At 45.5% G+C, this 27,092-nt stretch overlaps 2 protein-coding genes across 14 annotated transcripts in view; both read left to right on the forward strand.

The window, feature by feature from the left end:
- Positions 1–23,370, forward strand: part of WWC3 (WWC family member 3) — a 130,927-nt gene extending 107,557 nt beyond the window's left edge. For 5 of the 12 annotated variants that reach the window (XM_027096565.1, XM_027096559.1, XM_027096561.1 and 2 more), the window contains 5 exons: positions 6,217–6,381; positions 8,451–8,543; positions 10,318–10,545; positions 10,692–10,805; positions 10,886–12,250. In XM_027096565.1, the coding sequence (XP_026952366.1) occupies positions 6,217–6,381; positions 8,451–8,543; positions 10,318–10,545; positions 10,692–10,805; positions 10,886–11,014 (729 nt within the window). In that variant the 3' untranslated portion in view covers positions 11,015–12,250. The other 7 variants (XM_027096566.1, XM_027096560.1, XM_027096562.1 and 4 more) reach the window with 6 other exon arrangements.
- Positions 18,015–27,092, forward strand: part of CLCN4 (Cl-/H+ antiporter 4) — a 78,396-nt gene continuing 69,318 nt past the window's right edge. The window contains exons 1-2 of one of the 2 annotated variants that reach the window (XM_027096574.1): positions 18,015–21,442; positions 22,599–22,865. The gene's annotated coding sequence lies outside the window, so the exon portion shown is untranslated. The remainder of the gene's footprint in view (positions 21,443–22,598; positions 22,866–27,092) is intronic. The other variant, XM_027096575.1, reaches the window with a different exon arrangement.

Below are 27,092 nucleotides of genomic sequence, written 5' to 3' on the forward strand. Positions count from 1 at the left end.
CTGCCAGGCATTGCAGATGCAACAGCAAAGTAACAAATGGAAAGTCCTGCCCTGTGGGTAACAGACAGGGTAAACCAGTAAAATACAGCAGCATTTGAGATAGTCAAAGGGGCTACTGAAGAATGAGATGGTAGGGAAGCAGAGTTTGCATTTTTAGAAAGATTTACCATTTTAGAAAGGGTTACATTTAGAAATGTAAATTGGTATCTACAAACATCAGGACTGTAAAATGGTGCAGCCGCTGTAGAAAACAGTATGGAGTTTCCTCAAAAAATTAAAACTAGGGACTTCCCTGGTGGTGCAGTGGTTAAGAATCCACCTATCAATGCAGGGGACACGGGTTCAAGCCCTGGTCCGGGAAGATCCCACATGCCGCGGAGCAGCTAAGCCCGTGAGCCACACGGCCCGTGCACCCATGCTCGGCAACAAAAACAAGCCACAGCGGTGAGAAGCCCGCACATCGCAACGAAGAGTAGCCCCTGCTCGCTGCAACTAGAGAAAGCCTGTGCGCAGCAGTACAGACCCAATGTAGCCAAAAATAAATAAATCTATTTAAAAAAAATTAAAAATAGAATTACCATATGATCCAGCAATTCCACTTCTGGGTGTACATCCAAAAGAGCTGAAAGCAGGTCTCCAAGAGATACTCGCACATCCACGTTCATAGCAGCATTATTCACAGTAGCCAAGAGGTGGAAGCAGCCCATGTGTCCATTGACAGCTGAATGGGTAAGGAAAAAGTGGTATATATATGTACTATGGAATATTAGCCTTGAAAAGGAAGGAAGTCACGTCACAGGCTACAACATGGATGAAGCTTGAAGACATTGTGCAAAGTGAAATAAGCCAGTCACAAAAGAATGAATCCTATACGATTCCACTTATATGAGATTCCTAAAGTAATTAAATTCATAAAGATAGAAAGTAGAATGGTGGTTACCAGGGGCTAGAGATGGGGAAATGGGGCGTTGTTGAATGGGGACAGAGTTCAGTTTGGGAAGGTGAAAAAATTCTAGAGATCTCTTCCACAACAATGTAAGTATATTTAATACTACTGAACTGCACAATGAAAAATGGTTACAATGGTAAATTTTACTTATTTACTTATTGTTGGCTGCATTGGGTCTTAATTGCTGCATGCGGGCTTTCTTTAGTTGCGGAGAGCAGGGGCTCTCTGTTGTGATGTGCAGGCTTCTCATTGTGGTGGCTTCTCTTATTGTGGACTGTGGGCTCTAGGCACGCAGGCTTCAGTAGTTGTGGCGTGCAGGCTCAGTAGTTGTGGCGCACGGGCTTAGTTGCTCCGCGGCATGTGGAATCTTCCCAGACCAGGGCTCAAACCCGTGTCCCCTGCATTGGCGGGTGGGTTCTTAACCACTGCGCCACCAGGGAAGTCCATGATGGTTAATTTTATGTATTTTTTATAATAGAAATGAAAGGTCATAGAAGTCTCACTGAGAAGGCAGTTTTTGAGCAAAGTCCTTAAGGAAGGAGTCTGGGAGCCTTGTGTGGGGCTGGGTATGGGCATTCAGGTGCAGGGAGCTGCAAGTGCGGGCGGGGTCGGGGTAAGGAGGCATCAGAGCTGAGGACAGAGGGAGTCAAGGGGCCACATCATATAGGGCCTACTCAGGACTCTTGCTTTTTCTCTGAGAGCATTGGAAAACTGGTGGATAGTTTTGAACCCAGGGGTGATGTGATCTGACTCACTTTTTAAATTTTTTCCTAGAATAATTTATTGATATGAAATTCTCATAAAATGAACCCTTTCAAAGTGAACATTTCAGTGAGTTTGAATACATTTACAATGTTGTGCAACCACCACTTCTCTCTGGTACCAAGACGTTTCTTTCACCCCAAAGTAAAACCCCATAACCATTAGCATTCACTCTCCCTTATCTCTCCCCGGCCCCTGGCAACCACCAATCTGCTTTGTTTCTATGGATTTGCCAATTCTGGTTGTTCTGTGTAAATGGAATCATCCAGGGTTTAAAAGATCAGACTCCAGGGGATCGTAGCCAAGATGACAGAGTAAGGAAGAGCTCATCTCCACCCACAGGTGTACCAAAAGCACGACTGCAGTTGACCCTTGAAAAACACAGGGGTTAAGGGTGCTGACCCACCTCACAGTTGAAAATCTGCATTTGGGAGTTTTTTGTTTTTTTTTTTTAGCACCTAAAGGAACTAGAAAAAGAAGAACAAATAAGATCCAAAGTTAGTAGAAGGAAAGAAAGATCAGAGCAGAAATTAATGAAAGAGACTAAAAAGAATAGAAAATATCAGTGAAACTAAGAAGTGGTTCTTTGAAAAGATAAACAAAATTGGTAAACCTTTAGACTCATCAAGAAAAAAAGAGAGCCTAGATAAATAAAATCAGAAATGAAAAAAAGAGGGAACTTCCCTGGTGGTCCAGTGGTTAAGACTCACAGACTGCATGGCATAGCAAAAAAAAAGAAAAAAAGGAAACGAAAAAAAGAAGTTACAACTGACACCACAGAAATACAAAGGATCATAAGAGACTACTATGAACAGTTGTATACCAGTAAACTGGACAACCTAGAAGAAATGGATGAATTCCTAGAAACATACAATTTCCCAAAACTGAATCAGAAAGAAATAGAAAATATGAACAGACTGATTATTAGTAATTAAACTGAATCAGTAATTTAAAAACTCCCAACAAACAAAAGTTCAGGATCAGATAGCTTCACAGGTGAATTCTACCAACATTTAAAGAAGAGTTAACACTCATTCTTCTCAAACTATTTCCAAAAATTGAAAAGGAAGGAGTGCTTCTGAACTCATTCTATGAGGCCATCATCACCCCGACCAAAACCAAAGACACCACAAAAAAATAAAGCTACAGGCCAATATCACTCACGAACATAGATGCAGAAATGCTGAACAGAATACTAGCAAACCATGCTCAAGTGGGATTTATCCCAGGGATGCAAGGATTGTTCAGTATCCACAAATCAATCTAAGAGATATACACCATGTTAGCAAATTGAAGAATAAAAATCAAGATCATGTCAGTAGATGCAGAAAAAGCTTTTGACAAAATTCAGCATCCATTTATGATAAAAGATCTCCAGAAAGTGGGTAGAGAGGGAACATAACTTGACCACATATGGCCATACGTGATAAGCTCACAGCTATCATCATATTCAATGGTGAAAAGCTGAAAGCATTTCCTCTAAGATCAGGAGCTAGGCCCACTCTCACCACTTTTATTCAACATAGTATCGGAAGCCCTAGCCACAGCAATCAGACAAGAGAAAGAAGTAAAAGGAATCCAAATTGGAAAGGAAGAAGTAAAACTGTCACTGTTTGCAGATGACATGATACTATACACAGAGAATCCTAAAGACGCGACCAAAAATCTACTAGACCTCATCAGTGAATTCAGTAAAGTGGCAACATTTAAAGTTAAGGGATATAAAATTAATATACGGAAATCGTCTGCAGTTCTATACACTAACAATGAACTATCAGAAAGAGAAATTAAAAAAAAAATTCAGTTTACAGCTGCATCAAAAAGAATAAAATACCCAGGAAGAAATCTAACCAAGGAGGTAAAAGACCTGTACTCAGAAAAGTGTTAAGTCATTGATGACAGAAATTGAAGACAACACAAACAAATGGAAAGATACACCATGCTCATGGATTGGAAGAATTAATGTTAAAATGACCATACTACCCAAGCCAATCCACAGATTGAATGCAATACCTATCAAAATACCAAAGGCATTTTTCACAGAACTAGAAAAAATAATCCAAAAACTGTATGGAAACACAAAAGACCCCGAATAGCCAAAACAACCTTGAGGAAGAAGAATAGAGCTGGCGGTATCATGCTCCCTGATTTCAAACTGTACTACAAAGCTACAGTAATCAAAGCAGCATGCTACTGGCTACAGTAATCAAAGCAGCATGCTACTGGCACACACACAAAAAAAGACACATGGGTCAATGGAACAGAGTGGAGAGCCCAGAAATAAACCCACACTTATATAATCAACTAATCTATGATGAAGGATGCAAGAAAACACAGAGGGGAAAAGACAGCCTCTTCAATAAATGGTGTTGGGAAAACTGGACAGCTACATACAAAAGAATCAAAGTGGACTACTTTCCCATTCAATTTAAAAATGTTTAAAGACTTAAATGTAAGATCTGAAACCATAAAACTCCTACAAGAAAGCATAGGTAGGTATGCTCTTGGACATCAATCTTAGCAATGTATTTTAGGATATCTCTCCTCAGGCAAGGGAAACAAACAAACAAAAAACAAATGAGACTTTATCAAATTAAAACGCTATTGCACAGTGAAGGAAACTATCAATAAAACAGAAATGCAGCCTGCTGAATGGGAGAAGATAGTTGCCAACGTTATATCCGACGAGGGGTTAATATCCAAACTATACAGAAAACTCAGACAACTCAACATCAAAAAAACAACCAACCTGATTAAAAACTAGGCAGAGGACTTGAATAGACATTTTTCCAAAGAAGACATTCAGATGGCCAACAGACACATGAAAAGATGCTCAGTGTCACTAATCATTAGGGAAATGCAAATCAGAACCACAATGAGGTATCACCTCATACTTGTTAGAATGGCTATCATCAAAAAGACAACAAATAACAAACATTGGAGAGGATGTAGAGAAAAGGGAACCCTTGTGCACTGTTGGTGGGAATGTAAATTGGTGTCACCACTGTGGAAAACAGTAAGCAGGTTCTTCAAAAAGTTAAAAGTTGAACTGCCACACCATCTTGCAGTTCCACTTCTGGGTATTTTTCTGAAGAAAGCAGAAACGCTAGTTAGAAAAGATATATGAACCCCTATACTTATTACAGCATTATTTACAATAGCCAAGATGTGGAAACAACCTAAGTGTCCATTGTCAATAGATGAATGGGTAAAGAAGATGGGGTATATATGTGTGTATATATGTATACACACAGACACACATATATACACATACATATGTATATACATAATATGCAGTGAAATACTGGCCATAAAGAAGAAGGAAATCTTGCCATTTACAGTAGCACAGATGGACCTAGAGGGTGTTATGCTAAATAAGTTGGAGAAAGAGAAATACTGCATGATTTCGCTTATATGTAGAATTAAAAACAAAACAAAACAAATGAACAACCATAACAAAACAGAAACAGACTCATAGCTACAGAGAACAAACTGGTGGTTGCCAGGGGGGTTGAGGGGGTGGGGATGAGGGAAATAAGTGATGGAGATTAAGAGGTACAAACTTCCAGTTATAAAATAAGTAAGTCACGGGGATGTCCTGTACAGCATAGGGTATAAGGTCAATAATATTGTGTAAACTCTGTATGGTGACAGTCGGTAACTAGAGTTATCATGGTGATCGTTTTGTAATGTATTAAAATATGTAATCAGTATGTTGAACACCTGAAGCTAATACAACATAGTAAGTCAATTATGCTTCAGTAAAAATTAATGAATGAATGGCTCATACAGCATGTGGCCTCTTGTGACTGGCCTTTCACTCAGCCTAATGTCTTCAAGGTACATCAGACTGTAGTATCTACCAGCACTTCCCTCCTTCTCATCGCTTGCATGAGTATGCCACGTTTTGTTTAGCTTCTCATCCACCCGTGGATGTTTGGACTACTTCCACCTTTTGGCTGTTTGAGTAAGGCTGCTATGAACATTTGTGTGCAAGTATTTGTTTGAACACCTGTTTTCAGGTCTTTTTGGTATACACCTAGGAGTGGAATTGCTGGGTCTGACTTCAGTTTTTACCAGGATGTCCCTGGTGCTGTGTTGAGAAGGGTTTGAAGGGAGGAGGGAGGCGTGGAATCCAGGAGACGGGTGAGAAGCCTCCTGCGCTAATCAGGCTCAAGACGATGGTGACCCCGATGGAGGGTTGGTGATAGGAGGTCAAAACGTGCTTAATCTCAAACACAGAGCCAGCAGAATTTAATCTTGGACCAGATATAGGGTGTATGAAAGAGAGCTGGGTCCAGAATGACACGAACCCTTTTTTTGCTGGAACAAATGGGAAAGTAGAGATCCTTGGCAGAGGGAATATCAGAAATTCCATTTTGGACGTGTTAAGTGTGAAATGCCAGTTAGAGCTCCAGTGGCAATGGCAAGGTTGTTTGGTGACTCCACTAATTTAATGCTTGTGTTCTAGAAAGAGTCGTGGTAAACAATAAATTACTATCTAGGTTGATAAGGAAACCAACACAGAAGATCTCTTCCCGGAAGAGGTGGCGAGTCTGCCGAAGGAGAGGCCTGGCCGCAGGGCCCGCGGCTCGCCCTTCACGCGGAGCAGCACCATTGTCCGTTCCCAGACTTTCTCGCCCGGAGCGCGAAGCCAGTACGTTTGCAGAGTAAGTCGGGAGTCCTTTGCCACCTGCCTGGAAGGATTCTTCATCGGTCGCGGGCGGGGCTGGGCAGCAGAGGGTTGGAGCTCCCGGCACATCCTCACCTGCACGCAGGGTTGAGAACTCTGAGACAGGTGGAGGGGGAGACCCCACCTGCTGTGGTCCGTGGAGACAGGACAGCAGGTTGGAGGTTGGCTGGCCGTGGCCGTGTGACAGTGACGGCACAGACTAGCAGAGACGAGGCGCTGTTGAGGATAAGTGCTCACGACGCAGCAGACTGGGGCGCCGTTTGGCTCGAGGAGAGCTTTGACCCTCCCGCTCCTCTGACGGGGCTCGTTGGAGAAAGCATCTTCCCTTGAAAGGGCTACCAAGGGGCCGCTGCATTAGGGCAAAGCCAGAGTTTGATCATATGAGAGAGGCAGACCCTCAGGCCTACGTGGGAGACACTGAGGGGTCCCCAGGCCCACCCTCAGGCTCAGAAATTGGCTAGGACTCACGGAACTCAGAAAAGCCGTCGTATCCACGATGATGGTGCGCCACAGGGAAGGGGTGCAGACTGACGCGCAGAGGGAAGAGGCGTCGGGCAGCGCTCCGGAGAGACGTGGCGGAGCTTCCAACCCTTCTGCCGCAGCGGAGTTGTGCGGCAGCTCTCACCTCTCGGAGCAGTGGCAGCGTGCCCGGAGCACAGCCGACCAGGGACGCTCACCCGAGGCTTGGTGCCCAGGGGTTTTGTAGGGGTGGTCACGGGGCACTGCTGGTGGCCGACGTGGCTGACCTTCGTCTGCAGCCCCTCCAGGGTCAAGCTGGTGGCCCAGGGCCCCCCTCACATTGTCAGCAGAGACTGTGCGGCCAGGCCAAGGTCCCCAGGTAAACAGAGACACTTAGAACGTTCTAGGGACTTACAGGTCACTGCCCAGGAGCTGAGCAGGGAGCCCACCTTTCTTGGGCAGGGAATCCTTTACTCACAGGAGGGAGCAACAGGGGCTGGGGCCCGGGTGGCCACGTTTGCGAGGCCTGCAGCTCCTCTCCCCACGCAGTGAGGTGTCCCGGTCGCGCTGCCCCGGGCAGCCCAGGGTCAGGCGGGGCACTCCCGCCCCATCAGGCTGCAGCCCTGTGGGGCCTGATGCTTCATCACGCGGCTGGAGGTGCCTGATCGAAGGCCATCCTTCCTTATCCTAGACTCTTGCCGAACCCCTGTGGAGCAGCCTCCCGCCTGCTTGCTGAGGAGGATGGGGTGGTGAAGGAGGAAGCCCTTCACCGCCCCAGAGACAGGCCTCCAGCCCCTGCACTGTGCTTTGCGCCCTGCACAAAGGCACGCACTGACCGGCGATGCTTCTAGAGGCCTCTGTTTTTATATATGTTTGTGATGATTGGGAGGCACGTAAGTGCAGTGCTGCAACATTTCCTGCTATCTGGGGTTCATTGGCATGGAAAGTAAGGCCGTGAAGGCCAGGACTTTGCTTTCACACAGATATATGTTGATCCTGAAATGAAAACCTGCCGCCAAATGAAATATGTAACGTCTCGGCTCCCGTGAAGTCGGCATTATTTATTTTTCTTTTTAAAGACAGGCCTTTTCCCTTGACGGGCAGGGTGGGTGTTAGTGGTGTGGCCTTGTCCTCCTGCCGGGAACGAGGCTCTTATCTGGAACGCCACTCTTCCCAGCTCTTGCCAAAGCTAGAAACACAGCAAATGAGAATGACTGATAAAAAGTGAAAAGCGCTGAGGAGAGTGCGGCTTTTCATGAGCGTCACACCGTACCAAGTGGCAGTTGGCATTGATAGGACCGAAATTGTGTTGCTCGATTAGCCTGGAAAACCTCAGCTGGTTCGGTTGATGGACCTGAAGCAGGGGTGGGGCTGGGGGTTGGTCTGCTTATTTGGTTTGTCTTTGTTTGGCCTGAAACTCTTGTGTGGGGTTTTCTTGTAAGCGAAACCCAAAGTCTTGGTAAAAGCTCTAAACGTCATAACTGTTTGAGCACCTGCACGAAACAAAATAATCCAGTTCAGAGTACACAGAGAATGAATGTTGAATTCTTGAGGAAATGTTTCTGAACCTCAGTCTTTTTGGTGTAGCTTTATCGTAGTGACAGCGACAGTTCAACGCTGCCCCGGAAGTCCCCCTTTGTCCGAAACACTTTGGAAAGACGAACCCTTCGCTATAAGCAGGTATGTGCCACGTAGACTAATCTGCCGTCTGTATGTACGCTGGGAGTTACTTCTACAAACCCGAAGGGGTAATATTTTAGGTAAGATTAATTGAAAGGTAATATGTTTATTTCCTTGTTTACTTAGATATAATTTTTAGAAGTGTATATAATGTCAATATGTTACCAATATTTGTTAATTTCCTAAGATAATGTCATAATCTAAGATAATACATGATCTTTACATTTTAAAATATAATAAATTAATAAACAGCCATTCTGTATAAGAGATTCTTCTTTCTTTTTTGACAAGGGAGTATATACAGTTTAGAAAATTTGGGTCTTTCACCGTGGCGCATTCTCCTACGTAGGACTGTTCTACAGTTTTCCTTTATATACACCGGATTTTTTCTCCACGTCACGCCAGTTTACACACTTTTGCTACTTTTAATTTGTAAGGTAGTGCCCGGGCAAGAATTCTTTGAAAGAAAAAAAAATTCCCAGATCTCCTTGTGGTGGTTGTATTTAGAGTAGCCGCTGACTGAGAATGATAAGAAAATACATAACTCAGCAACAAAAGTATTTCTCAGCAGCCATGCTGTTGGCATTTTGGCCTAGGTCTGTCTTTGTTGGGGGCTGTCCTGTGCACTGTGGGCCGTTGAGCTGCATCCCTGGCCTTGACCCACTAGTTGCCAGTATCACCCCCTCCCCCAGTTGTGACGACCAAAAATGTCCCCGGAGGGCCCAAGTCACCCGTGGTTGGGAACCAGTGAGCTCTACTATGAATTCAGGAGTTTGTGTATATTAAGTCACTTACATTTGCATTTAACTTCTGTATATGTGCAAAATAGTGTTATGGGTGTGTAAAACGCATACAGTTATTCAGTCCTCCCAACAACGCTGATAGGCTCGTGGAGTTGTGATTTTGTTGCGCTAACTGCCTTCCCCAGCGTTGTTAGCCGTGGCGTGGGAAGTACTGCTCTCAGCTCCGTGTACAAAATTCTATTCTCGTCTTAGAGCTTTCTTGAAAACAGGAGACTTGCTTACTTCAGGCGTGTGTGGGGAGGAGCGTTTTTTGTTGTTGTTGTTGTTGTTGATGTTCGGCCTCGCTGCGCGGCTTGCAGTTGTAGTTCTCCGACCAGGGATTGAACTTGCACCCCAGCATTGGAAGCGGGGAGTCCTAACCATTGGACTACCAGGGAATTCCCTGGGGAGGAACGTTTTTGACAGCTTGTGTGTTTAACCAGAAAGCCCTCAACGTGGTTTATAACGTGCTTTTTTCCCGTTATACAGTAGGCCGTTAAGATTTTGCCATGTCGGCATATTTTTCATCTTTTTACAATAGCTGCGTTTTCTGCGGGCCTTATAATGTATTTGATCACTTTTCTCTTGTCAGGTATTTAGGAATTTTTCTGTCATAAAGCTTTTGCACATCATCAGCTGTGCCTTTCAGATGCAAGTCAAATGAAATTTCAGAACCAAAGAAAACACAACATTTTGTGGCTCTTGCTTATATTGTCAAGTAGCACTTGAGAAAGATGACGCCCTCCTGCCCCGTGTGAGAGGGTCTGTTTCTCTGCGCTTTAGCCAAAGCCTAGGTCGTCATTACAGCGGACAGCTTGCTGTCACTGGCTCGTTACCGGAGTGGAGGTTTGAACCCGTGTCGCCCACATCCGTGTTGTGTTGGCGTCGGGCCACGCTGCGGGTGTCTCCCTCCAGTGGGGTCGGTCACTCGGGGAAGAAGCTGCAGGCAGGGCGCGGGCGGGGTGGGCGCGCTCACGGCCGCCGTCTCGCAGCCCTGCAGGTCCTCCCTGGCGGCGCTGGCGGCGCGCACGTCCCTGGACCTGGAGCTGGACCTCCAGGCGTCGCGGACGCGGCAGCGGCAGCTGAACGAGGAGCTGTGCGCCCTGCGCGAGCTGCGCCAGCGCCTGGAGGACGCCCAGCTCCGCGGCCACGCCGAGCCTCCGGCCTGGCTGCTGCGCGACGAGCGCTTCCGGAGCCTGCTGCGGGAGGCCGAGAGGCAGGTGAGGCCCCGGCCCGCCAACGGGGGGAGGGGGCAGGCGGGCGGGCCTTTCTCGCCTCCCGGTGCCCGGAGCTGGCAGGGGCTTCCATCGGTCTTCCTTAAAACTGGAAGCAAACCCGTCTGGTTCACCCCGCGTTGCTGTTCCAGACGAGACAGACCAAACTTGACTTCCATCAAGAACAGGCAGCTGAGAAGATGCTGAAGAAGGCCTCCAAAGGGGTGTGCCAGCTGCGCGGGCAGAACCTCAAAGAGCCCATCCAGGTGCAGGCGTTCAGGTGGGGAGAAGCCCAGGCCTCACTCTCCCGCTTGCTTTTTCCTGTCATACCTTTGTCATTATGAAGAGTAAAGTAAGTATTGAGAAGGACCCACAGGAAGTCGAGGACAAAGCAGGAATCTCCCCTGCTGTTAGCATTGTGCGGAGTTGCTTCCGATCTTGTTTTCTAAACACTGTTTTTTCATGCTACTTGTAATCACAGTGTGGGTTCGAGTTTGCATTTAGCTCTTTTTAAATTAAAATACCCCATGTTGCCACATCATCTGTTATCTTTTTTGGCTGTAATGTCTCATCTAACAGATATAATTTACCTATTTTATACCCTGCTTCTTTCCAAATATTTGCTCCTGTAAACAGCACAGTGATCTACATATAGATACATATGTGTATCACCTTTGCCTTTTTAGTTAACTTTTTTTTTATTTAGTTAACTTTTGATTGAAGCATAATAGACATACAGGAAAGCATGCATATCGTCCTATATATGAAATATTTCAGTGAATTGTCATAAACCCTACATGGCAAGAATCAAATGTTATCAGCACCCCCAGATTTCCCACACCAGAATAACCACCATCTTGAATTTGAATAGTGTAGATTAGCTTTCCCTGTTTTTATCTTTTATATGAGGAAAATCACCCAGTCAATCTATTTTCTTTTGTGTCTGGCTTTTTAAAAAATTGAGGTGAAATTCATGAAGCATAAGATTAACCATTTTAAAGTGAACAATTCCATGGCATTTAGTACAGTCACAATCTGTATTCAGTTCCAGAACATTTCCGTCACCCCAAAAGGAAACCCTGTACCCCCGGTAAGCAGTCACTCCCCATGCCAACCTCTCGTCAGCTCTTGGCGGCCACCACTCTCCTTTCCGTCTCTATGGGTTTGCCTTTTCTGGACCTTTCATATAAGAGGAGTCATACAGTATGTGGTCTTTTGTGTTTGGCTTCTTTCACTTAGATAGTATTTTTAAGGTTCATCAATGTTGTAGCATGAATCAGTGCAGTGTTCCTTTTTAGGGCTAAATAATGTGTGCCTGACGTCTAGCCTTAATTTTTTTATACCTTGAATTTTTACCTCCCCATCATAAAAGAGTATAAAACACTATAGCTATCTTCCTTCAACTATGATTTAGAACTCCTTGTATAGTTTTTCATTTATTCATAAAGAAAATATTTGCTGAGCATCTACGTATACCAGGCACTGTTCTAGGCACTGGAGACAAACCCTTGCCCTCATGGGGCTTTGTAACTTCTATTAAAATTTAGAGAGGGGGCCGGGGCAAGAAACTTTAGAGGGTTTGTATACAGATGTGCCCCTGGGGATTGAAATTCAGTGTGTTCTCTGAGTCAGAAAAGCTGTCATTGATGGCAGAGCCTCTTGCCACCTTTCACTGCATTTCTATCAGCCTCTAACCTGTAATTCTTTCCAATCGCAGGGAGAAGATAGCATTTTTTACAAGACCAAGGATTAACGTACCTCCTCTGCCCGCCGACGATGTTTGATGTAGTGCTTTGTACACATAAAGTATTTATCTGCCTGTTTTATTTTCATGAAGTTCTTAGACTAGCTAAATTTGTCTTTAAAATATTTGTGCAAAGCTATTAATATACACATTTTGTAAAAAATAAAAACAAAACACATATATCTATACATATATATTTTATAATAGTGACGGCAACAGGGCTTGGTTTTTCCTTGTTGTGAAATTGACATCTCTGAAGACAGGTTATTTTATAAGAGATCAATTATCATGTTAAGAGTGTACAGTTTTTACGCTGTTTTATTTGACTTAAAGGCTGGAAGACAGAAACGAAGTGAGTTCAGGCAAATTCACTGTATTGTAATTTATTTATAGTACTTTTTTTTTCCTTGAAGGAAAATACTGACTTTAAGATGTATTTTAAGACTGAAATTTTGTTCTTCAGTATTTGTCATGCGGTAGAATGGAACTTTGGGGCCGGTTTTGTGTCTGACATCCGAAATGCAAACACTATGTGCTGAACTCGTCACTCGTCCCGTTTCTCCTCTGTGCATTTATCATGTATATTGTACACTTTTGCACCCTTTGTGTTCTGTTACGATGCCACCTTAGGGGCTCAGTCCTGAGTCAGTGCGGCGTGTGCGTTGCGGAGCTTGGTCTCCCGCGCGGGCTGGGCACCCATAGCCCCTGGTTTCCGTGCACCTTTCCGTGCCCACCCCGGGTCTGAGGCTGGTGGTCACGGAGCCCCCGGCAGCCATACAGCCCACCCTCACCCGGCCTCGGCAGCCCCGCCTGCCTTTCCAGTCTGCCCCATCTGATCCTGACCGACAAGGAGGGCGGTGGTGGAGCTTCTGCTCTGCTGCTCTGCCCTGCAGGAAAGTGAAAAGAGAAGAAGGAAGGTGTGTTTTCACTGAGTCACTGGATCCGCTGATGGATAGAGCAGTCACGACATGGACACGATAACCTTTGAAGGCGCTTTCTTGAGGAAGCCAGCTTCCGTGGGAACTACAGCTACCAGGCGAGTCACTCACAGGAGAGCATGTGCTTTCGATCGGAGGGCCCCCGCCCCATACTGGAGTCGTCCCAATATTTCTTAAGAAATCTTAGAACTAGCTCATGAGGAAAAAATTCTTTACGTAATAAAACTATACCATCCTTTAAAAATGCCAGGTGGTATAGTTTGCCTAATACGTATTTATTATATATGAAATGCACTCTCCTTCATGAGGCCTCGGAGAGGTAAACGAGGTGAGTCACACAAAATGTAAAAGAAAACGGAACCCTCCTCCTGGGTCTTTGTGCCCCTCCCTTGAAAGTGCCCCTCCCCCCTTAATCAGCAGCATCTCTCTTCTCATTCGTCTGTAAGCACTCCCTTGTATAACCCACCTTCCTTTTCACATTTATTAAAAATGCATTTTGTAAAAGCATTTCATTGATATGTGACCTATCACGGACAGTGAAGTTGTCTGTGGTGGTAAGGCTGAAAACTCTGTGCTTTTTCACACTTGTCACTTCTTGCTATGTATTTCTGCCTCTAGTCCCGGTTTTTTTTCTTTTGCTAATTTCTCTGCATATATACCCACAACAGAGGTAGAGACACAAAACACATGAGTGCTTGCCAGAAGTGCCCCCCCAGGAGACAGCGTTGCTGCACGGGTCAGGTTGGTGGCAGGCCCTCTCTGTCCCCAGCTGTTGAAACTTCAGATTGATGGGTTGGCTGCCGCTGGACTCGGGGGTGTGTGGAGAGCAAGTCATATGCGTCTGAGGTACATGGCTCCCCAGACGTGGGAGAGCCCCGGCCGCGTTGCCGGGCCTGTGTTTAGGCACTGCCAGTTGAAGCTCTAAGTGGGTGGAAAGGTTGAGGTAGCTTTCCTGCTAACCCCTACAAAGTAGCAACGTGGGGAAACCCACTGTGCCAATACAGAAAGCCCGCAAGGGTTTTCAAATGTCACTGCCCACTAGACACAGGTTTCTGTTTGGAATGCTTCCCCATCCCAGAGTTAAAAAAAAAAAAAAAAAAAAAGGAAATCCCTCCTTTGCCCCACCAGAAACAAATGCAGCCCCAGCTTTGGTGTCAGTTCAAGGAGCGCTGTGTTTTGCGCCTTTCCCCTGTGCTTCTCCGCCTCCCTCCTGTCTGCTTTTGCACCTGAATGGGACCATAGTCAGAAAGGAAGGAAAAGCCAGGCTGATGAAGGACGGGGAGGTGACGGGTCCGTGCTACTCGCAAGCTGTGCTGGAAGTGGCACGTGGACAGCGACAGAGGCCAGGCCAGCAGGCAGGGCACGAGGCACCCTAACTGGCTTCTCTTTCGTGATCGATTGTGCAGCTTCCGACTAGTTAAGACTGCCACCCCCTGGAAAATATCCCACATGTCCGAAAAGTGAAGTCCTGTCGTCTTAAGGGGTATTTTCTTATGTTTAAGTTTGCCCATAATCGTGCCTTGGACAATCCGAAGTCTGCCACCAGGGTCCTTTAGAAACAGTGTGATGAGTAAAAGGGAATTCGGTCTTCACTTCATCTGGTCACGTAATTGTCACCACCGAAATAAGTAACCTTCTGTTGTGGGAATAAGTTATAATCAGTATTCATCTCTATTTTTGTCACTGTTCTAATTGTGTCATTTGTATTGTTTGAAAGTATTTCTTCTACAAAATTAAACTAACCTGCCTTAAGAACAGAATGGAAATGTGTGATTTTTAAAAAAAATGTAATTAGAGACTTAAATATATTAAAATGTATATAATTTTTTTCAACATAAAAATAGAGGTATGGGGGCTTCCCTGGTGGCGCAGTGGTTGGGAGTCCGCCTGCCGATGCAGGGGACGCGGGTTCGTGCCCCGGTCCGGGAGGATCCCACATGCCGCGGAGCGGCTGGGCCCGTGAGCCATGGCCGCTAGGCCTGCGCGTCCGGAGCCTGTGCTCCGCAACGGGAGAGGCCACAGCAGTGAGAGGCCCGCGTACCGGAAAAAAAAAAGAAACCCTGTGCCGGTTAACCGTCACCCCCATTTCTCCGCCTCCCCCCACCCCCCACCCCCGGTAACTGCCAATCTTTCTCTCTCTGTGGATTTGCCTATCATGGACGTTTCCTGGAAATAGAATCACATGCTATGTGTGCTGGCTTTGTTCGCTCAGCATCATGTCTTCTGGGCTCGTCCACATTGTAGCCTGTGTCAGGACTTCACTCCTTTCTATTGCTGAGTAATATTCCTTTGTGTAGATAGACTACGTTGTGTTTGTTTGTTCGGCAGTTCGTGGCCATTTGGGTTGTTTCCACTTTTTGGCTGATAGGGATAATGTTGCTGTGTACATTTGTGTACAAGTTTTTGTGTGGACATAGGTCTTTATTTCTCTTGGGTCTATACATAAAAGTAGAATTTCTAGATCATATGGTAATTCTATGTTTAACCATTTGAAGAACTGCCAGACTATTTCCAAAGCCGCTGCCCATTTTATATTCCTACCGGCAGTGTACAAGGGCTTCAGTTTCTCCACTTCCTGGCCAACATTTGTCATTTTGATCATTGTCATCTTCATAGGTGCACAGTGCCATCTCAGCGCAGTTGTGTCGGTTTTTAATTCACAGGATCCACGCCCCCTACCACACACACACCTTTTAATTTGTGTGTTTTCTGATCTCCCACAGCCTGGACTTGGCTCATTGTATCCCTGGGTGTAGTTTAACATGTTCCTCTGAACTTTATTTCCTAAAAATAAATGCTGAAAAAAGCTGTTGTTGAACCTAAAAGCTTGATCAGATTCCAGTTCGTTTTATTCCTTTCTTTTTTGGGGGCTGGGATGGGTGGCAAGACATACCTTCATCCATCAGGTGACTTACAATGTTTCTTTTTATAGGGTTTGCAACTACTGATAATCAATACATAGATCCATTAATTCACTAAGGGTTGAAAAATGATGATATTCTCTCAATTTTTAAAACATTATTATTTACTTTGAAATGCCTTTATAAAGAGAAACTTACTAGTCTATTTGGTTATCCAGTGGTACAGTTTGTATGGGAAAAACAAGATAAATGCTTGATTTTTTTCTTTATTGACCAGTTTTGAAAATAATTGTTTCCCCAGCACTGTTACAGTGGTGACCAATTTTTTTTTGGTTTTTGGAAATTTTTTTTTTTGTATCGTTATTATTAACACAAATTTAAATATGTTTGGTGTGCTTTAATCCATTGGAGTTGTTATCCTTATTAACGCTCACATTCCCTCCTCTGTAGCTGGGGCAACCTCTACTGGTTGACTGCTGGGTCCTTTTTTATATGTCCCCAGGAGTCTGAGATGGCTTCCTTGCTACTGAAACGGAGCGGGACCCTACAGAGCCTTCCCGGGGACAGACACTTGCCCAGGCCCCGTGTCCGCTGCCCACCTCTTGTATGTAGAAAAGCTTTAGCATCCTAGACCTTCCCTGAGTTCCAAAAAGAAAAATTTAATAAGAGAAGAAAAAAAAAACCAGAAACAAAAGAAAATATTCAAGTAAGACTAATAACAGTTTAGCCATAAAACAAGGTCAAGGGCCTTTGGTTCTTCCTCAGGGGCTATAGATAATACCCTGGGCCGTACCCTTCAGTTGTCTGCAGGCACTAAAACCTCCACCAGGTGGAAGAAGTTAATGGCGTGCTGGTCACATAGACCCCAGACCAGTTGGAACCAGAAGGTTGATGATCAAGATTCCTGATTTTTTAAATCACCCTGTTACCTCACCATCAACCAATGAGAGAATCGTGCACGAGCTAGCTGATCACACACCCTGTCACCCTCTCCCTCACACTGTCTTTAAAAACCCTTCCCTGAAAGCCACTGGGGAGTTCGGATCTTTTGAGCTAAGCCGCCAGTTCTTCCTTGGCCTTGAAACAAACGCTGCGCTTTCCTTCACCACAAGCCGGTGTCAGTACATTGGTTTTGCTGCTCCATGGGCGAGGGGACCAAGTTTGGTTCGGTAACACTACCCTGCTTGACCAGATGTTTGTGACCTGGAAATGGTCATTTCTCCAGGGAGACTTGGTTTCTTGGTGCCAGGAGTACTCGTTACTGCTGAGTTAATCATTGTTTTTAGATTTATTGTCTGTCTCTGTTAAGTAGACTGACGATATTTTCTCGTCACGCATCTCAATTTTTGCTTTGAAACCAGTGATCAGACACTGCCACCTCATTTTGGAGCAAGATTTGCAGGCCCTTGGTTACATCCAAAGGCAGAGGCTGCACGTCTTTTGGTTTGGAAACATCGTGTCTGGGACCTATGGCGAGAGGCACGCAGCCTTTTAGAATCTACGGTTTTCCGTCCTTCCCACCAACAGATACTCTGGCCAGATTGCTTTTCCTACTCTGCAGTTACAGACAGAATCCCCTGGGTAATAAACACAAATTGTTTTATTGCAATGGAATTAGTTTAAAAGAAATGCTTCGCAGCACTGCCCAATAGAACTATCTGCAATGATGGAATTGTTTTATATCTGCACTAAAATATAGTAGCCACTAGCCACATGTGGCGATCAGGCACTTGACATGTGGCTAGTGTGACTAAGGAACTGAAATTTATTTTAAAAATATTTTTTAATTAAAAAAAATATTTATTTAGGCTGTGCCAGGTCTTAGTTGTGGCGTGCATGTAGGACCCAGCTCCTCGACCAGGGATTTAACCTGGGCTCCCCGCATTGGGAGTGCGGAGTCTTACCCCCTGGACCATCAGGGAAGTCCCTGAATTTTAAATTTTATTAATTTAATTTAAACTTGAATAGCAGCTTGTCGCTAGTGGCTACCATATTGAACCAGTGCAGTTTTACCCTGTATTACTGTGTAAGGGGAATAATTATGTCCAACTGGCCAGGGGTTACATGCCCTGCTTGTCCCTGTGGGTGGGTTTATGTGAGTTGACAATGGTGTGCAAATGAACTGGGCCACATGGGGCTTTATATATAGGTGTGTGCGTGTTAGATTGTGAGTCTTTATAACTTTTTCCACTTGGCTCAAATATGCTAGGTATTTTGATAAGTATATATAGGGGTACACATTTTTCCTTGCGTCTCAGGCTGCAGTAAGGCTCTGCAAAGCACTGCTTACTCTTTCCAGAGCCCTCACTTAAGCCTCAAAACGCCCCCAGGTGGTGGATCCTTTTACTACCTCTACTGCTCCCCACTTTCTAGAAGGGAAAATCGAGGCTTGCAGAAGCTTGACAAATAGCGCAGACAATAATACTGTAATGTGGTTGTTATGTAATACTTCAAGATGGTGTCTGAGAACATTTGAAGACATTGTTGGTTCTGGTGTAACACTGTATCCCAGAGACAGTTTTTTTTTTAATTTTGTTTTGTTTTTTACCATGTAGTGTGCTTCCATGTCTACGAAAACTTCCCTTCCCTCTCTGTGTCCCAGTCACTGGGTTCCGCTCCCCAGAGATAACCACCCTTTGCAGCTTCCTGTGCATCAATTCTGAAACAGTCTATGAAGATACAGGCAATCATACTTCCCACGTGCCAGCAGTACCACATTTAAGGGATTATAATGAAGCAGAGCTTCCAGCATGTTATACAATGGTGAACTCTTTAAAATGACTGGGAAGGTCCTGCCCTGGAGGTCCAGTGGTTAAGACTCTGCCCTTCCACTGCAGGGGGCCTGGGTTTGATCCCTGGTCGGCCGGGGGATTAAGATCCCTCATGCTGTGTGCCAAAAAAAAAGGCAAAAAAAAGCCTGGGAAATGGAAGATTTGGGTGAATCAAATTATACTGTATAAGCAGGGTTTCTCTGCTTCGGCACTAGTGATATTCTGGGCTGGAAACTTCTCTGTTGCAAGGCTGTCCTGGTCACTGTAGGTTGGTGAGCAGCACCCTGGGCCTTCACCCACCAGATGCCAGGGGCCCCCCGCCCCGAGGTGTGGCAGCCAAAACTGTCCCTAGACAGTGTCCCATGTACCAGCAGCAGATAAGAGGAAAAAAATGTAAAAGATTCAAAGGGATTAACAAGTAGAAGTCTGTGAAGAAAACAGAAGGCGCCAGTATGGAGAAATTAAAGCTCAAAGGTTATTACATAAGTGTTTGAAGAATCTTTTCAGGAAGGATCTTAACGGCTATCTTTCAGTCTTCGCACATAGCAGAATAAGAAGTGAATTTAAATGGAAGAGAAATTAAGGCTGGACCTACGGACGATGAAACGGTAACATCAGTTCTGAGCTGCCATCTTCCTTCCTAAAGATTTTTATGAGCAGAATAACCTAGGATGATTAGGAATTGTTCTCTCCGGGCTTCGCGGTTAAGATTTGAGAATCTTCAAGGAATGAAATCTGCGTTAAAAAGTAGCAAAATGTACATAATCCATGATCATGTCTCCTACAGTGCTTTAAAAAAAAAAAGCAATAGCTGTTTCTTGTTACAGAAGCAATGCATGTTAATCGTAGAAAAATTAGAAAATGCAGCTAAGCTAAAAAGAAGAAAATGAGAAATACCCTTAATCTCACTATTGAGTGAAATACTAAGGTCGATACTTTAGTAAATTTGCTTCCCAGTTGTTTTCTCTGTTCAAAGGTATATGCTTGCGAAGATATAAATATATTAAACTGTAGGAGAAACTCTTCCCTTCTTCCCTTCTAGGTTTTTTGACTGGTCTAATAATTAAATTGACATAAAATGGACGAACAGGAGAGAAACAAATTTAATTTCCTACGGTAGGGGAGCCCATAGAATTCTGAGACTCCAAGAAGTCACCAAAGCAGGCAGCTTTTATACCTTCTAGACAAGGAAACCATAAGTTTGTGAAAAATTGGAGAAACAAAGGGGTTTGGGCTTGGGCTAGCAAATTAGTGCAAGTAACAAGGTTTGTTTATACCACCTTCCAGGTGGTGAATTCCCTTTCTCCCTAATAAGGATGCCTTTTATCCACCTGGTGGGGGGCAGGGTACCTTCACATGCCTTTGGGGGGACCAAGGAAGGTCAGAGTGTCTTTTATTTGCACAGGCTGTTTCTTAAGTACCTTTAATTCAAAATAATCAGTATGCCAAGTGGCCTATTTTGGGGGTGGCATCTTCTGCTTCCCTTCAACACCTACATACATTCGTCGGATCATTCAGCACATAATGCTTTGCAGCTTGCTTTTTCTCATATAAGACACCGTGAATGTCCTTCCATGTCGAAAAGTATCTGTTACCATATCTGTTTTAATTCTTGTGTTGTACCGATGTCTTATAAACTTAACCAATCCTCTGTTTCTGGCCACTTAACTTGCTGCTGGTGCTTTGAGGTCATAAATAATACTGCAGCAATTCTTCCTTTCACGATTCTTTCCGTTCCTTTCCTTTTTTCCTAATGAGGCTAGTTCCTGGAGCAAATGACAGCAATAGCTGTCGGGGCCACTATGTTTCAACCCGTGCACATTTGCAAGGTTTTTGGTAGGAATTGCTAAACAGCCCACCAGGAAGACTGTTCAATTTACATTCTTATGGGGGGGTAATCTTTTTTTTTAAGTCCTTGCCAAAAGGACAGTTTCATGGGTGGAGGTGGAGGATGTCGGAAGTGATCTCATTCTGTTGAAAACTGTGCGCCCCAGTTTTATAGGCTTTTCCTTAATTGCCTGTTTGCTATAATGTTCTTCACACTTGAACAATCACCTGGAGAAGAAAAGGTGAAACCTACTGGCAAAAAAATCGCCCCACGACGAGGAAGGTGCCTCTGCTTGAGTCATTTCCGCCGAGCCGGAACACAGAGCAAGTCACTTCGGACCTCGGAGGGCATTTTATAGACCGCCCCGCGTCCCAGCTCCCGTCGATTCTTGGAACTCCCACCACCGTAGTCCCGGCAGCCCAACCCCAGCGGGCAGCGCGTCCCGTGTCGGGGACGCGGGGGTTCTCTGTGCACCCGGAGGAACCGACTGTATGAGGTTTGGAAGGGCCGGCCTCCAGAGCCGAGGTGACCCAGCCTGCCGGGCAGGGCTGAGTGGCTGGACGGAGCACGTGACGCTCGCAGCCTGGCTCTTGGCTCGGGTTAGTGGGGGCCCGCCCCGCGCGCCGAAGGCTGAAATCGGCTTTTGCCTCCGGCAGGAAAATGAGCTTGTCAGTTTCTTTCTCTAGCGGACCCTCAACCCACTGGAGCAGGGGATTTCGGTAGCATTTAAATTTTATGTCTCAGGAATCTGAAAGCAAAAGGTAAGTTGCTTATCACTCAGAAAAACAAATGAGAGGAAGGACCTGGAATACTGTACGGCCACTTTGTTGATTTTTCAAATCGAGTTGAAAATAATCGATCGCTGTGCGAGACAAGGGCCATTATTTAGCCCCAAATTAGAGACTGACCTTCTGAACAGAAATGTGGTTAATCAGGAGGGGATGGTGGTAAAAGGGCCCGGGGTTAAATATAGAAGGACATGAAAACTGCCGCAATAAATAGCAAGTAAGTAACCCTGGCCTGCTTGTGAAACAACCCATTTCACATCTCTTTCAGGGGCGCCAGCGAAGGGAATGTTAAAATTGCAATTTGAACTCAAACGAAAGGAAACTAATCTATATGAAACTGGAATACAAATAAAAACAGTTCCTGCTTTGGCTCTTTCACATTTCAAAAACGTTTATGTGGTTTGGCAAGAAACTTGATATCTTCACAGTTTAAGTCTGAAATATGCCATTTCAAATTTATGAAATGATCACAGTTGGAATTTTCTAAGTCCGTCTAGGCAAGGCTGTTTCAGTTGTGAATGAGAAATATTGACATTGTACATATTTTCTTTAATAGATGACTCACTTTCGCAGAATGTGATAAAAATTAGAAAACGTATAATAATGAGTTATTGCGAATTAACTTTCATGTCTGAGAGATCAAATTCTTTGCCAGAAGGTTTAGGAAAAGACACAAGTACAACCGTGCTCATGCACTAGCGCTTTACTTTAAACAGTCAAATGTTCTAGTAAGAAGTATAACTACGTGGTGTCACTGTTGTTTTCTTCGGCAAAAACACGTTGATATTGGAATGCAGGTATTGAGAGTAATTACAAGCATTATTCATCAGTGCAATTAGTATTACATTCCACAGTGAATATGCTTCAAATTAATGTATTTGATATACGGTTTGAAACATGGACCCTCTATGCAAAATATGTATATGCATTCTGTATTTTAACTGTCATTTTGATTTGCACAAAATAGATTTATTTATTTAGTTCTCCATTGCATTTGATAAAGACTTCTTAAAAATAAAAGACTAAATTATTTCCTTTCATTACTAATCCCCTTATTGAAATCCTATTACCTGCGTGGAGCCTGGAGTCATTTGGGTCTCCCCTTCTGTGTGCTGTTTGTTTCCCACAGTTGGTGGAAGGCTAGGCCAGCTGCCCACACCAAACACACCGCCCTGAAAGGAGGCCAGAGCGAGGCTTCCCGGCCACTCGCTCCTCGCCTACAGGGACTTCCAGGGTCTTCCCCCGCCCCCCTCCCCTCCTCGCCCCGAGGGCGTCACGTGGCGGCGTGGGCCCGCCTCCCGGTGACGTCAGCGCGCTCGCAGCCGTTGAGCCGAAGAAAGGATGCTCTAGGATGCGGTGCAGGTGGGCGACCGGCCTGCGCCATGCGGCACTGCAGGTAAGGGACTCTGCAGGAGGAGCCCCTGCAGACCGTCGGCGAAAGTGGGGTTTCTGGCTGCTGCGGCTGCTGCAGGCACCAGGCAGCAGGGGGGCGCGGAGGGCGGTTGCTGCAGGCTCACGCGTGACTTGGGTCTTGGCAGGCGCACCCTGGGAAAGTGGGCACGGGCCAGACTGAAAGACCCGGGCCTCTTTCACAGGAGGGGAAAAAAATCAGGAATGATCACAGTACAGGCATTGTAAGGAGAGACAGGGGCTGCTCGTCAAAGATAACTGTCTACCGACGGTCATTGTGCTTCTTAAATAATGACACATTTACTGATTCTCCTTACAGGGGTTTGTCCTCAGTGGTCAGCCTGATTTCTTTCAAAGCCAAGCTGCTTTGCTTGAAATGGAATGGAAACTTCTTGGTTAGCATTTGAAGAGCCAGATGTGCGGTCTAAATTGTTTGGCATTATTTTGCAAGGTTCCGGCATTTAAAGGGGATATGTCAGAAATGTGTTTGTTTTCTCCGGGTGTTTTAAATAGATTAAAAAATAACAGTATCCAATAAAATAAAATAAAGCTTCCAATGTGCGTGTAGGAGAGTGCAAACCAGCTACATCTGTTAAGAACAAAAAGGTCTTTAGAAGGGGGTGGAGCTGGAAATGAACACCAAAATCCATGAATTTCCAGTGTTCTTTTTAATTCCATTGCTAAGTAATTTGCTTGCTGAAAGAAGGGGCTTGATGACGCAGTGGCAGATGGAGGAGGGATCAGCTGACTTCAATTTTAGCAGGACAGGAGGTGGGATTTTAATGGACTCTTTTGAGAATTCAGGCCTGTGTTTACATTCCTTTCTCTGGTTCGCATACGACCCGAGGCCAGGACATGTGTGGGTACCCTTAGGAGGAGAATGTGGCGTTCTTTCCTGTAAAACGTGACCCCTCTGGAAGCCGTGGTATCACTGAATTGTATTGGAACTCACACCATGGATCATTTGACCCATCCAGCAACTGTGGGAGGACCTGTAAGGCAATGGTATTTTAGTTGATAATTAAATAAGGCATTTCTTTCAGCGTTTGGACACCCTGATGTGTTGCTGCAGTAATTCAGTAATTAATTTACTGCAGTTTTCTTCATTTGGTTCAGGTTGGCTATTAGAGTCAAGGTCCTCAGGCCCCTACCTTCCCTTGTCCCCCAGCCCAACCCTAGACAGAGCAGATGAGAGACAGATGTAGTAGAGACCTGATTCCACTTCTGGCTTTGGGACTGTGGAACCTGGGACAAGTCACTTTGTGTCTTTGGGAGTCAGTTTTCTTGTCCCCAGAGTGACCAAGGAATTTATATCAGGGTTTCTCAGCCTTGGCACTATTGACGTTTGGGGCTGGATAAATCTGTTTGTTGTGGGCACCGTCCTGTGCTCTGGAGGATGTTTCTTTAGCTGCATCACTGGCCTCCACCCACTAGATGCCAGTGGCTCCCGCCCCCCAAGTTGTGACAATGAAAAATGTCTCCAGACCCTGCCACTTGTTCCCTCGTGGGGCTCCATTGCCCCTGGTTGAGAACCACTGATTTGGACGATCTTAGATGTTCTGGCTCTGGTATTCTAGAATTCATTTTCCTATGATTTGTTTCATGCTGAGCCCTTGGTCAGAGATCCGATTCCCTTTCATGATGTTGTCAATGCAGAGACTTTTTTATGCTCTGGGGTTCCAGAAGTAGCTTCAGTCAAAAAGGGGAGGCCTGTTTTGTGTGCCAGTCGTAGCTGGGAAGCTAGCTTGCCAGAGTGTCAGGGAAAGAGGGAAGAGCACAAGCAGTACACCAGCGTGTCGGGAACTGGGACAGACCAGGGTCCCCATCCTTATCTGCAAAAGTGGGAATAGGACCCGTGTGGAGGTGTCGAGGGGAGGGAGTGAGATAACGCGGGTGCTGGTGCCCGTTGTGGCCGTCACGGTCACGCGCTTTACGCTCCAGTGTAGGACTGGCCGCTAAAGGTCTGGCTCTGACACTTCAGAGAGCGGCTTTTGCTGCACCACTTCACCTCTTGGAACCGTTGCCGAAAATGTAAATGGGGCTACTGTACTTGCTGGTCCTGCTTCTTTGGCTCTTGGGGGAATCAGATGGTTGTAAGAGGGTCAGCAAGCTGCAAACTCCTGGGAGACAGGAAGCAGTCATGGCGGTGGCATTGCGAGGCATGGGCTATGTGTGGTGGGTTTGGGGGAGGGAGCTTATAATCAAACAATTATCCTTGTCCCCCCTACGGGCCTGGGACTGTGGTGTGCCCCTCCCCCAGTACCCTTGCCCTCAGCTCACTCTCTCTGCCTCTTCCTGGCCCCATAAAAATTGCTCGCCTGGGGGAGGGTTGGTTCTTTAGCGAGAAGGAGCCAGTGTGCAGAGGCCGGGGCACAGGTAGCCTCCTTTGTCCACTTCCAGCCATTTTCTTTACAGGTGGCGCCCACAGCCGGCCAGGTAACTTGTCCCCAGAATGGCTTGGCACGCTATGTGGGTCATTGGGCGCTGTCTCTGCACCCAGTCAATGATGTGAAAGAAAATGAAAAAGGAGGAGGGCTTCCCTGGTGGTGCAGTGGTTAAGAATCCGCCTGCCAATGCAGGGGACACGGGTTTGAGCCCTGGTCCTGGAAGATCCCACGTGCCGCGGAGCAACTAAGCCCGTGCGCCACACCTACTGAGCCTGCGCTCTAGAGCCCGTGACCCACAACTACTGAGCCCACGTGCCACAACTACTGAAGCCCGCACGCCTAGAGCCCGTGCTCCGCAACAGGAGAAGCCACTGGAGTGAGAAGCCTGCACACCGCAAGGAAGAGTAGCCCCCGCTCGCCGCAACTAGAGAAACGCCCCGCGCAGCAAGGAAGGCCTAATGCAGCCAAAAATAAATAAATAAAATAAATAAGTTAAAAAAGAAAATGGAGGCGGATCCTCCATCAAATGAGACTTAAGCGATGGAATCACTGTCCTAGGCAGCCCTGCTGCTGTGACAGAGTACCACAGACCGGGTGGCTCATCAACGACAGACATTTATTTCTCACAGTTCTGGAGGCTGGAAGTCTGAGCTCAGGGTGCCCGCATAGCTGGGTTCTGGTGAGGGCTCTCTTCTGCATTGCAAATGGCTGCCTTCTTGTGTCCTCGCATGGTGGGAAGAGAGCTCTCTGGCCTCTTCTTATAAGGGCACTAGTTGCATCCTGAGTGCTCCATCTTCATTACTTAATCACCTGCCAAAGGCCCCACCTCCTAATACCATCACATTGGGGATTGGGATTTCAATATATGAATTCTGGGGGATACATTCAGTCCATGACAATAACCAGCTATAACTTGTGCCCTTGATTGGATCCTGGCTTGAACAAACATCAGTAATAGGCTTTGGGGACACCTGGGTTATTTTTATGTGCCTGCCTCCTAGATCATGCGAGGAGACTGTTGTAAATTTGATTAGATGCCATAAGCTTGTGGTGTGGTAGGCACCCAGCTCAGCCACTCCTCATTCCTGACACAGAAACAGTGAGATGAGACATGGTTGTTTCCTGCTGCCATGTTTCAGGGTAATTTGTTACACAGCACTAGATAACTAACACGTGTATATGTACAGGACTCTTATTTTTCAGTGATGCATGCTGAAGTAGTTAGGGGTGAAGTGTCAATGAGAGCAATAAGTTACTTTTAAAGGTTTTTTTTTTTTTAACATTTTTGGAGATCTTTTTAATGTATGGCTGAATAGAAGACAGATGAATTCTCAAACCTGCTTCTGCATTCAGTCTGTTGCAGTATCACGTGTCATGTAGCCTCTGGAAAATTCCACTGTACCCTCGAATGAGAATGGAAAAAGGCAAATAAAAATGTACAATTATTATAAGAATGTTTTTGGCAGCATGGACCCCCTTAAAAGGCCTTGGGGACCTCATGGTGTTCCCAGACTACACTTTGAGAACCACAATAATTTACTTTTAAACGGTTCAATTGAATGGAGAGAGAGCGAGAAGAGGCAAATACAGTCAAATAGGAACACTGGTTGAATCTGGTGTTATTAATTGGACTCTTCTCCATAATGTGCTGTGTATTTGAAAATGTGCACAATAGAAAATTCAAAAGAAGGTAGAAAAGAAATATAGACTCTTGGACATGTGAGGGATTCTGATTGAGATCTGAGGGTGAAGCCCAAGGGGAGCATTCTTTTTGTTTTTTTGCGGTACGCGGGCCTCTCACTGTTGTGGCCTCTCCCGTTGCGGAG

This window comes from Aethalodelphis obliquidens, unplaced genomic scaffold, assembly GCF_003676395.1.
Source record: "Aethalodelphis obliquidens isolate GAN/ISIS:26980383/991018 unplaced genomic scaffold, ASM367639v1 scaffold104, whole genome shotgun sequence".
In the NCBI taxonomy this organism is placed as follows: Eukaryota; Metazoa; Chordata; class Mammalia; order Artiodactyla; family Delphinidae; genus Aethalodelphis; species Aethalodelphis obliquidens.